This window comes from Camelus bactrianus, chromosome 12, assembly GCF_048773025.1.
Source record: "Camelus bactrianus isolate YW-2024 breed Bactrian camel chromosome 12, ASM4877302v1, whole genome shotgun sequence".
Taxonomy (NCBI): Eukaryota; Metazoa; Chordata; class Mammalia; order Artiodactyla; family Camelidae; genus Camelus; species Camelus bactrianus.
This window is the reverse complement of record NC_133550.1, coordinates 17,147,827-17,160,677: the sequence shown is the minus strand read 5'-3', so window position 1 is coordinate 17,160,677 and position 12,851 is coordinate 17,147,827. Positions and strand designations below refer to the sequence as shown.

Genomic DNA, 12,851 nt, shown 5'->3' with positions numbered 1-12,851 from the left:
GAAAAAGAAGCCTAATTACCTCCTCACCAAAATTAATTAATTAATTAATTAATTAATTAATACTGAAGTACCATCAGTTACAATGTGTCGGTTTCTGTTATACAGCATAATCTCCCAGTCATACATATACATACATATATTTGTTTTCATATTCTTTTTCATTAAAGATTATTACAAGATATTGAACATAGTTCCCTGTGCTATACAGCAGAAACTTTTTTAAAATCTATTTTTATATATAGTGGCTAACATTTGTATATCTCAAACTCCCAAATTTATCCCTTCCCACTCTCTTTCCCCAGTAACCATAAGATTGCTTACTATGTCTGCGGGTCTGTTTCTGTTTGTAGATAAGTTCGTAGTGCCCTTTTTTCTTTCTTTCTTTCTTTTTTAGATTCTACATATGAGTGATATCATATGATATTTTTCTTTCTCTTTCTGGCTTACCTCATTTAGAATGACAATCTCTAGGTCCATCCATGTTGCTGCAAATGGCATTATTTTATTCTTTTTTTGATGACTGAGTAGTATTCTATTGTATAAATGTACCACAACTTCTTTACCCAGTCATCTGTCAATGGACATTTAGGTTATTTCCATGTCTTGGCTATTGTATATAGTGCTTATATACACTATATACATTATGTATTGGAGTGCATGTATCTTTTCAAATTAGAGTTCCCTCAGGACTTTTACCCAGAAGTGGGATTGTTGGATCATATGGTAAGTCTATTTTTAGTTTTTTGAGGAATCTCCACACTGTTTCCCATAATGGCTGCACCAAACTACATTCCCACTAGCAGTGTAGGAGGGTTCCCTTTTCTCCACACTCTCTTCAGCATTTATTGTTTGTGGACTTTTCAATGATGGCCATTCTTACTGGTGTGAGGTGATACTTCATTATAGTTTTGATTTGCATTTCTCTGATAATTAGTGATATTGAGCATTTTTTCATGTGCCTATTGGCCATTTGTATGTCTTCATTGGAGAATTGCTTGTTTAGGTCTTCTGCTCATTTTTGGATTGGGTTGTTTGTTTTTTGTTATTAAGTTGTATGAGCTGTTTATATATTCTGGAAATTAATCCTTTGTCAGTCACATCATTTACAAATATTATCTCCCATTCTGTAGGTTGTTGTTTTATTTTGCTTATGGTTTCCTTTGATGTGCAAAAGCTTATAAGTTTAATTAGGTCCCATTTGTTTATTTTTTGCTCTTATTTCTATTCCCTGGGTAGACTGGGAACATTGCTAAGATTTATGCAGAGAATGTTCTGCCTGTTTTCTTCTAGGAGATTTATCGTGTCTTGTCTTATATTTAAGTCTTTAAGCCATTTTGAGTTTATTTTTGTGTATGGAGTAAGGGAGTGTTCTAATTTCATTGATTTACATGCTGCTATCCAGTTTTCCCAACACCACTTACTGAAAGACTGTCTTTTCTCCATTGTATGTTCTTACCTCTTTTGTCAAAGATTAATTGACCATAGGTCTGTGGGTTTATTTCTGGGCTGTCTATTCTGTTCCATTGATCCATACATCTGTTTCTATGCCAATACCATGCTGTTTTGATTACTGTAGCTCTGTAGCATTGTCTGAAGTCTGAGAGGGTTATTCCTCCAGCTTTTTTTTTTTTTTTAATAAAAATAAATTAAGCCTATAAGACTCTTGGAGGTTACAAAATGGTGGCCTCTGGCCTAATTAGACATACTATGTTTTGTTTGGCTCATAGAATTTTTAACAAATTTGAACAAACATTTAAAAATCAGGAGATGCCACCATAAAAATTCAGATTTCATTATCTTAAATAGAAGATCTAGCAGAGCTGGGCAATAAGGACCTATGGCTCTGTATATGGGGCAGGGTGTGTCCAGTGTCCCATAGCCCCTACAACTCAAGTAAACACTTACCTCACCAGTTTTTCCGTTTGCATTGTCAGCCTAGCTGTAAATTTGAGTTTGTGACCTGTGAGCTAGCACCTCTCTACTGCTTCAATTTGGCACCATCCTCACCCTGACCTTGGTCAGTTCCTGGTGGACCCTGCCAAGCTGTTTCCTTCTTCAAGACTCTGCACTTGCTGTTTCCTCTGCTTGGAAGGCTCTCTTCTTCCCCTCCTTCCTTCCAATTCACTTTTGACTGGTTCACACTTGAGCTTAAATGCTACCTGCTCAGAGGAATCTTCCCCCATTACCTTATCCAAAGCAACCTATTTTTGTCATTTTATTCATTACAAGTCGCCATACTTTCATTTGTTTGCATTTGTTTGTTTGTTTCCCACATACAGGTTCCTAAAGGGAAAGAATCATATCTGTTTTGAATGTGGTTATTTCTTTAGCCACTCGCCTCATGCCCAAGACATATAGGCAGTCAAATATTGGCAAATGTTGTGAAAGGGATAGCAGGCATTGCTAATAATTAGAAGGGGTGAGTTCTGGTTCTAGCATGGTCATCCTGGGCTACACTTGATCTTATGTGTAAAACTAGTAAGATTGCTTCTGAACCTATTAATCTGATGTTCATAGTGCTTTACAGTTTACAAAGAGCTGTGACATCACCTAAGTCACAGACTATTACATCTGATACTTGTAACTATTGGCTAACAGATTCTGCTTAGAGACTTATCGTCATCCAGAATGTACAACTGAAGTGAACTTTAAAAGGCAAAATATCAATTAAAAATGCACAGTATAAGATAAGCTTGCGCTCAAAACTGAGAGAAAGAATCTAGACCCCCTTAAGAAAGTGGTAGAGCCAAGCAGCAATCCGATTTGCACAAAGATCCTTGAGCCCAGGTTTATAAATCCACTGGAAGCACAACTTTCTTTCCATTGCCTATGATCAGAATTGGTGAAAGGGTCTCTGTTTACTGAATTACCGCTCAGAACACTATGCAAAAAGACACTACATCATTCTCTTTTTAAACTCACCAAATCTCCCTTTGTCCAAATCCTATTTACTTTCAAGGCTCAACCCAAATATCTTTTCCTAAAAGGATTTCCACCTTCTCTAAACTCCCAAAGAAACATCCAGTTGCATAGTTCAGTGACCAATGAGACATATGCACTGTCTCATAACATTCATTACTTTCAGCTGTTATTTAAATCTTTTGTATTGTTTAACTTCACCTCCATTTACTCCTTTTCTCCTTTCGCCTTTCCTTAGAGGGTTGGAAACCTGTATTTGGCTTCTAATTCACCCCTTTCATTCCAGTGCCAGTTCTTAACTCAGTGCAGTTCTCACAGTAAACACTCAAAACAATGTTTGTGGATTTGATCTCCCAGGAGATTAGTTACCTATTCTTAGTAGAGAAGGGGCCACCTTGACTATGGGGAATAAATTTCAATGCCTTCAAGCAACACAGAGAAGGGAACTAATCCAGACTGAGCCTCCACTAAGTGCTAAACATTAACAAACACTTCACAAAGATTAGTTTATTCAGTGTCACAAGGACCCTACAAAATAGACTTTATTTTAAAAATAGATGAGGATTCAGTTCAGAGAGATTAAATAACTTGTACAAGGACCTACAATAGAAAGGTCCTTTGGCCTAACTCCAAAGCCTCCTTTTCCCCCAGTATTCTGCAGTTTCCTCTTAGTAGATATATCCCCCACTTCTGCATTTCCCTCATTACTATACTGCTTAAATACTCAGTGTAAATAAAACGTTAGAATTTGAACTTCAGTGTCCTCAAGAGCCCTGGCATCCTCCATCTGTATCTAAAGGGCTCACTGTTCCGCTCCTTCCTGTGGGTCTACCTTTGCGCTTCCCAATGATACAGACTTATTGCTGAACAGCACTTTGAGAGGAGCAGACAGAGGAGCCAGGGCTACCCACTGCCAGAGGTGATTGGGGTGGAAGAGGGGAGAGAGGTGCATTAGGAAGAGTTGCTCTTTTCTTTAAATAATAATGTCAAGAACATTTCATTCAGATTATAGGTTATTTTCATTTTCTCTTTGCTTACCTACATGTCCCAAATTTCCCACAGAAAGCCCCAAGTACAGAAAATTTTCTGCTCACTCTAAGACTATCCTTAGGTGGTTTTGTTCCCAGGATGTCCTATGTCTTCAGAAGAACTCATTTACCTCTGAGGTGAAAATACTACAAGCTATGCTATGGACTGAATGTATGCCCCCAAAATTTGTATGTTAAAACCCTCACCCCCAATGTGATGTATGAAGAGGTGGGACCTTTGGGAGGTAATCAGATTTAGATGGGATCATATATAAACCATTGTGATAGATGGAAAATTTGTGAAATCCTAGACTCTGGGAATGGAGAAGGATCTTAGTTTTCCGTTCTACCTGTTTGTCCTTCATGACATGGATGGCACTGTGGTTCATTGTTGGTCCTAGCTAATTATTAGAAAGTGAGCTGCAATGTTCTTCCCCATCCTTTGCTGTGCCCTCTGGGCTTTGAGGAATGAGTATGATGCCATTTCTGGACAACAGCTCTACGCTGGGTCTCTCTTCTGATCTAAACATTCTCAGTTCTTTACCCAGGAAACCTACCATTCCACTCACTCCTGGAAGGAAACTGTCTTGTCTATCCATATTCTTCTTGAGGGACCCAGAACTGGGTAACAGTGCATAGTAGAGTGACCAGTGAATAGGATAGTGGGAATGCTCACCTGCCTAGCTGTGCTCACTGTTGTACAGAAGGAATGTGTAAGGTGACATCAGCCTGTTCTAGCAGCTGGGTCACATCTTGGTTCATGGCATACATTCATTTGATTAATGTGAGCCAGCAGAAGTTCAGATGCTAGTATCATGAGCCACTAAAGCTGGGCCAGAGAGAGGCTAAAAGATCTTATTTATGAAGAATCTTTACAAGAAAACAGCAGCTTTCCCTTCCATCTCCATTTGATGTCACTGTCCACTCTGTTAGATCTTTTGGCCTGGGGAAAAGGGGAAGGAAGTAGAGGGGCAGTCGCCTCTAACTTTCAGAGTTAAAAGTTTGAATCTCTGATTTTGCTCAAAATTAATCCATAGACTATTTACTGAGTGTCAACCATGCAGTAAGCAACTGAGCTAGGTACGATGATACAGTGTAAGCACAATAGACATGGAGCTTATACAATCTGGTGTGGGAAAATACATTAATTATATAATCACACAAATATATAATTCCAAAATATGACAGGTGCTTTGAGAGAAAAGGTGAAGATTCTAGGAAAATATATAATGGAGAATCTGACCTAGTCTGACTTAGTCTTCAAGGCCTTAAAGAGGTGACACTTGGGTTTTCATCATCAAAGGAAGACAGTATGAGCTAACTGGGTGAGGGTGGTGGGATCATTTATGGCTGGGAAAGGTATTACAGGCAGAGAGAAGAGAAGAGTGTTTAAAGGCCCTAGGCAGGAATGAGGGGATGAGCTTAATTCCATCACTGTTGGGCACAGTAACATACAGCAGGCTGTCTGTTGGGAGACGGGTTGGTCAGTTGGGGGATGAGTCGGGTAGGGCATTTATTTCAGTTTATGGGCCAGCTGGCAGAACGGAAGAAGCTGGCTCTCAAAACACAATGATGCCAATATCTATAGGATGATGTCCACAACATCAGGTGGTTATTAACTCTGTATCAGTATTGAGTTCTGATTGATCTGGCAACATGCTCGTCCATTACTACATATTGACCCCCAAGGCCATGCTTTTAAACCCATTCCACCCTGGGAAGCATCCTAGAGGCAGGAGCTAAAGTCAAGAGCTGGGGTTTCCTGTGGCTGACTGATTCACAGTGGCCTAGCAAGAGGCTCAGCTGCCTACAGGAATGGACACAACAAAAAGTGACAAGCCCAAGAATGCCAGGTCAGTCACTTCCGGTGTATCTTTTAGGCTCAGCTCCAAGGTGACAGGGAGGGCAGAGTTCACAAATCTGAGCTTGACTCTTCTGGGCAGAGAACTCTTTGTCAGTGGTGCCATCTGCAGGGCATTAAGGAATTTGCCAGGAATTTGATGGGATTGGGATGGGGAAATGGCATCTTTCTCCTCCCTCCCTCAAGCCTCTGAATCTAAGCATGTCCCTAAATCATAGCTCTGGTCCTCCATTGGGCCAAAAGACCCCTGATTCCCTCTGACTTTTTGGCAGCACCTGATCCTATAAGGCAGAACCAGGTATCACTTCCCTTCTTCCCTGCCAATTAAATCTGTTCTCTGTAAAAAAATGAAGCAGTGGGCTTCTGCCATTTTAAGGTCGCTTCGATAAGGTTACGGAATGCTGGGTTGTGAAGGCATTCGAGCATTCTGATGTTAAAATTTTTTAAAACAGTGGGTGGGTATAAATTGAAGGTGTTGATAATGTGGTCAAGGTTAATAATATTATTATCAGTATCATCATTCTCACCATCTGTAACTAAACCTTTCTTGGGCTTTATTTCTATTTCTTTTCTAAATAAATGGTAAAATCTTCCTTGGCAGTGACTTTGGTGTTCCGCTGAGCAAAGCTATCCAGTCCTGGAGTGTCCTGCCTCTCACCTCCTAAGCTTGGACAAACATCTATAAGCTTACAAGTCCTTCCAGACTTAATTGCCCTATTTACCACCCTCCCCTGACTACCTCCCCCCGCCTAAAGAAAGGTAGGATGGAAATCTGTAGTGCTAAAGGAGAAAAGACCCAGAATTTTCAGAGAGCTAGACTAGTGACAAAACAAGAAGTCAAGTGTCTCAATCTGTTTCCTAGGCCTCTCTACCCCGGGACTCAACTTCTGAGGAGGTGCTAAAAGAGATCTGGGCCTGGAAAGAGAGTGGATATGTTTTACAAAATCCTAGAGTTTAATATTTATATTCAATAGAATAATAAAGAATTTGGCCTAAGAGGGAAATAATTATTGTTTATTTTTACTTCCACTGAAACATTATGTGGGCAATAAACATTACCAGGCACTATGATCGCTACTGGGGCAGGGATATAGATGATAAGATCCCAGTAAACAACTAAAGGAATGCTAGATGTCATTTCTTGGCTGCCTCAGCATTTCATTATAACCATCTACCCCCCCACTGCCCTTGTGTCACAAACTTGTATCTCATGCTACCAAAGGCTTTGACTACTGGTACCTATAGTCATCATCTTGACTATATGAGTGTGAACAGAGGAAACAGAGGAAATACTGAATTCGAGCAGCAAGTTGTATCCACAATCAAATAATTAGGGTATAAAGGGGATTGAATTGCTTAGGAGGATTGTAGCTAGGAGGTGTCTGTTCTAAAAGATAGCTTAAAAGGCAACTAAATACACTGAAATTTGAATTTGAGCTATACAAAATGGAAAAACCTTTTCTTTCCTAACTACAGGTTTCCTCCCTTTTTAAAAATGAAATATTTCAAGCATACAGGGGGAGAAAAGGATAATTATGATTGACATTGTTCTATTTGATAGAAATATCAAATCTGAGGGTATTATGTATAGCTGCCACTGATTCTTGCCTCCTGTCATTGTGTAGTTTCTCCCACATTGAATAGGACTGACATGTGTAACGAATAGGATATTGTAGAAATGACTGTGACTTTCAAGGTTATGTCATAAGATATTGAGGCTTTCAGCTTGCCTTCTTGTGGACCACTTTCTGGTGGAAACCTGCTCCTATGTTGTAAGGACACTCAGGCAGTTCTATGGAGAGGTCCACGTGGTGAAGAATTGAGGCCACCTGCCAACAACCTTAGACGTGAATTCTCCCAATCCACTCAGGCGTTCAGATAATTGCACCCTCAGTCAGCATCTTGACTGAAACATTATAAGAAACCCTGGGACAGAACCATCAGCTAAGCCACTTCTGAATTCCTGACCCTCAGAAACTGCATGAAGTTATACACATATATTAAGCCATAAAGTTTTGTCCAATGGATAGTAAACTTGTAAAAACCTACCAACCAAACTATCATCTTAACACTGCCTTGTTTACTAGTTTGTTTTCTTAATACAAACACACCCCCCTCAAACAACAACAAAACATTAGATAAAGTTGAAACCCTGACTTCTCTACCCTACCTTCCTGTCTTGGGCCTCAGAACCCTTAACGTGCGCGCGCGCACCCCCCCCCCCCCCCCCGCCCCAGCACACCGTAGACTTAATGTGTGCTTTTCCTGAAGAGCTCTTCTCTGCATTGGTTTGCTGCTGTTTCCCAGGCTCCTACCTTTCCCTCTTGTATTGCAGAAAATACAGAGGGACTCTTCAGAGGTTCTTCAGTCATCACTTAAGATGGTCTTCCTCTATGAGTTCAGCACTAACTTAAAATTCTATTTCCATGTCATCACTAATTCCATTAGGGTTTCCCTCACTGCTTTAAAGCCCCGGCATCTTCCTTTCTCTGGGACCCGTGGGGTGGCTGGCTACATGTTCTGCTGGGTTGGGCCTGCAGTGTCACCCAATAGCCTTCTCTTAAAATACCCATGGATTGTTTCTTTCAGGAATTGACAGCAGTCATTTGTTAAGCTTATAGTATTTATGGACTAGGGAAAAAACTGGGAAATTTTTGGTCTTCCCTACTCATATCATGTCTTTAGGTCTCAATAGTCCCTGGGCTTTCCGAATTTGAAGTGTACATTTCCTCCTCCAAAAAATCCTCTTATTTGCTTTCCACTTACCTACCTCCTCTAGTGTTTTAGATGTAGCCAAACTATATACTGGAAAGAATGTAAACTATGCCAAGTGCTATAAACTGTACTCTTACCTTTACAAACGTTGCCACTTCACCTCCTTCTAAAGCAGTGCTCTTCCACAAATGCACATGGGTTACTCTGGGCACTCTACCAGGAATCCTGAGTATGCAAAATTTTCTCCCATTACAGGGTGGCAAACACAGCTTTTTATCTTTCTGCTTGAATATTCCTCCAGCCAGTTATTTACCTGTTCAAGGGTCATTGAAATTATATTCCACTGTAAGTTAACAGGCCCCCTGTTAAGTTTTATCTGTAGGGTATTAAAAAAATCTCCTCATACCTAATTTGTAATTACTCAATCTTAAGAATTAGATGAGTAAAATGAGTCATCTGAATTTACATTTTCCCAAGCCCCCTGGGGACCTGGATTCCAACACTGGTTGAGGTGAGACCAGTTTCAGTATTCAGCTCTCTTGCTTTTCCAGACCAGTGTGCTCCTTTCCCCCTTAGAGATATCCAGATAAGGAATGAAATCCTTGAAATTACAACCCTGTTGCAGAGACAACTGGAGGAGGTGTAGCACATCTTGGATAGGAGAAACCAATTTAGAAAAAGCACAGAAGTCAAATTTTCTTTCTTAAAGCCTTTACTTTTGAGACATGATAGGAAAATCTTACAGGAACACATGGAAAATAAATGATCACAGCTGAAGGTGAAGACAATCTAATCAGAAAGCTTTTGTTTACTCCTGTCAGCTAATGCTGAAGCTCTGAGGAGGACATGCTGCAGGGCTGAAAGGAATGGTAATTAGTATTCCTCTCCTTCTTCCTCTCCCTCTCCTTCAACAGAATCTACACCAACCTCCTCATAATCCTTCTCAAGGGCAGCCATGTCCTCACGGGCCTCAGAAAACTCTCCTTCCTCCATGCCCTCACCCACATACCAGTGAACAAAGGCACGCTTGGCATACATCAGGTCAAACTTGTGGTCCAGGCGAGCCCAGGCCTCAGCAATGGCTGTGGTGTTGCTCAGCATGCACACAGCTCGCTGTACTTTGGCCAGGTCTCCACCAGGTACCACCGTGGGAGGCTGGTAATTAATGCCAACTTTGAAGCCAGTGGGGCACCAGTCCACAAACTGGATGCTGCGCTTGGTCTTGATGGTGGCAATGGCAGCATTGACATCTTTGGGGACCACGTCACCACGGTACAACAGGCAGCAAGCCATGTATTTACCATGGCGAGGGTCACATTTCACCATCTGGTTGGCTGGCTCAAAGCAAGCGTTGGTGATCTCTGCTACAGAAAGCTGTTCATGGTAGGCTTTCTCAGCAGAGATGACAGGGGCATATGTGGCCAGAGGGAAGTGGATGCGAGGATAGGGCACCAGGTTGGTCTGGAATTCTGTCAGATCAACATTCAGGGCTCCATCAAACCTCAGGGAAGCAGTGATGGAGGACACAATCTGGCTAATAAGGCGGTTAAGATTAGTGTAGGTTGGGCGCTCAATATCGAGGTTTCTACGACAGATGTCATAGATGGCCTCGTTGTCTACCATGAAGGCACAGTCAGAGTGCTCCAGGGTGGTGTGGGTGGTGAGGATGGAGTTGTAGGGCTCAACTACAGCTGTGGAAACCTGGGGGGCTGGGTAAATGGAGAACTCCAGCTTAGACTTCTTGCCATAATCGACAGAGAGACGTTCCATCAGCAGGGAGGTAAACCCAGAACCAGTTCCCCCGCCGAAGCTGTGGAAAACCAAGAAGCCCTGAAGACCTGTGCACTGGTCAGCCTGTTGGAAAAGAGGAGTAGAGAAAACAGTTACTGCTTTTTGAGATACAATCATAGTAATCATAGTAAATATTTTCACTTTCCATTAATTCCAAAGATTTAGATCTTATTTTGACAAGAAATGCTTTTTTAAAAATGCAGACCTTCCTGAAATGATTCTGCATTCCTTTATTAAAAAAAATCTTCATTCGTATTTATAAAATGACACCAGACAGTTCATATTTTAATAGAATTAAAAAAGCTATAAGGAAATAATTAACATCACTTTGTTACATTTTAACCCTGTGTTTAAAAAAAAAAGCATATTTCAAACATCTCTCTTAGGTTCATTAATCTACTTTATTCCTGAGAATCAAACATACCAGTTTCCGAATTCGGTCCAAGACGAGGTCAATGATCTCCTTGCCAATGGTGTAGTGACCGCGGGCATAGTTATTGGCAGCATCTTCTTTGCCTGTGATGAGCTGCTCAGGGTGGAAGAGCTGGCGGTAGGTGCCAGTGCGAACTTCATCTGGAAAAGACAAAGCAGCCACTCATCACTAACAACCTGCACGAGTCTGCTCAACCCCAGGGCATCAGTGGAGCTCCCCCAGGACACCTCTTGCACCAGATCCTAGGATCTCACTTGGGTTACTGAGGTCAACTCACCAATGACTGTAGGTTCCAGGTCTACGAACACTGCCCTGGGCACATGCTTGCCAGCGCCTGTCTCACTGAAGAAGGTGTTGAAGGAGTCGTCTCCTCCCCCAATGGTCTTGTCACTTGGCATCTGGCCATCGGGCTGGATGCCATGTTCCAGGCAGTAGAGCTCCCAGCAGGCATTGCCGATCTGGACACCAGCCTGGCCAACGTGGATGGAGATGCACTCACGCTGTGGCAAAGAGAAAAAATTAATAAATTTCTCTTTTAAAATGAATTAAAATGTACTGCTTCTTTCCCAGCCAGAGGAGAACTTTCGTCTACATTGCTTTTTTCACCTATTTAAAAAATTTTATTATTTTTTTAATCTAAATTGCTTTTAATTAATTTCCTTTTCCTCTCTAAATTGGGAAGGCCTCTTTTCACACCACGAAGCGAGCTTAGTCACAGCTTCCTCCTTTGGAGGGTCAAGATAGGGAAGAGGCCGTCCATCTAGCACTCAGGCCCCAGAATCCCCTTTTAGAGTAGTTGGCCAGATTTCCGGGCAGCTCCCAGCACAGGAAGCACGTGGCCAGAGCAGTGCAGCGGAAATGTCTGGCCGCAGAGACCAGGGGCGGGGCTCTGCGGCACAGGATGAATGAGCAATTCAGGGTGTGCGCGCGCCCGCCAGCCCGGCGGCCTGCTGCGGCTGGCGGAGCCGCGCAGCTGCAGAGGCCCGCAACAGCCACGTCTGCAGAGGCGAAGCCATAGCCCACCATCCTCCGCTTCCCGCAGGCGCTGGGCTCAATCCAACACCTCCACATCTGTCAGGGCGCAGCAGGGGATTATCGGCGGTCCAGATCTGGACCAAGATCCGATTTCCGTTCCCTCAAAACCCTTCACTGCCACCACCTGCTCCCACACGCATTCCTAACGCAGCTGAGGCCAGATGGCTTCTACAGGCTGTTGGCAACTAGTTGTCCCAATACACTGGCGGAGTGCAGCACGCTGAAAAGGCGCTCTTCTCCACATTCATCTTGATTCTTTTATTAATAACAAAAAACCACTCAGGGTAACAGGAGACACGCCCTCCAGCCGGACCCGCAGCGTCCCAGCGCGCACGCGCCCACTGCAGTGGCGGTCTCCCGCCACTCCCTGGCGGGAAGGTAACGGTCGCGCGTGCGCTTTTGTGTCCGGCTCTTTCCCGCCTCCGCATTTCGTGCTGAGGAGGAAGTGAGGGCGGGGAGAGCCCGCGCGCGCGCTCGCCTGAGGCAGCGGGTAAAGGGGGGGATGGGAAGGCGCGGGAAAAGACTGCAGGGTCTTGGGGCGCCGCGCCCAGGAGTTAAGAGCTAAATGAGAGCTCCAACCATGATGGAGGAGAGCGAGTGCCCCGCCATCTCCTCCCTGCGTTCCAGAAGAAAACGCGGTGCCTCCCTCTCCTTTTCTGGGCCCCAGCTGTTCTCCAAAAACCGGGGTCTATCTACTCTCACCCTCGCCTCCCGCCTCGCCCTCCAAATGGACAGCGCTGGCCTCAGCCCTCTTCTAGCTATGGGCCCTTTGCGCTCCTCCGGCTCGCTTTTCCCCGTTTTCCCGAGCTAGGCTGGCGGTCCACTCACCATGGTGGCTACGGGTCAGCAGGCGCAGGCAACAGGAGTAGACACCGGGTCCCGGTTACCGTCCCCGACAAGCTAAGAGTCGAGGTAAGTAACGCACTGAGGCGGGGGTGGAGCGGGAGCCACTTAAGTAGCGGTCTGGGGAGGGGCGGACGGGCACAGGCGGCGCCATTGGTCGCAGGCCCCTCCCTCGGCCCGGCGCGCCCACTCGGCGCCCGGCTGGGCCTCCGCAGAGGCGGGCTCC

The 12,851-nt window shown here is 43.7% G+C and overlaps 1 protein-coding gene across 1 annotated transcript; it reads right to left on the bottom strand.

Annotated features, from left to right (window-relative positions):
* Nucleotides 1–9,217: 9,217 nt before the first annotated feature.
* LOC105076201 (tubulin alpha-1B chain) lies at nt 9,218–12,762 on the bottom strand. Its single transcript, XM_010964242.3, has 4 exons — nt 12,611–12,762; nt 11,025–11,247; nt 10,739–10,887; nt 9,218–10,377 (listed from the first exon to the last, which is right to left on the bottom strand). Exons 1-4 carry the CDS (start codon nt 12,611–12,613, stop codon nt 9,397–9,399), a joined length of 1,356 nt encoding a protein of 451 aa, XP_010962544.1. The 5' UTR covers nt 12,614–12,762; the 3' UTR covers nt 9,218–9,396.
* Nucleotides 12,763–12,851: the final 89 nt, after the last annotated feature.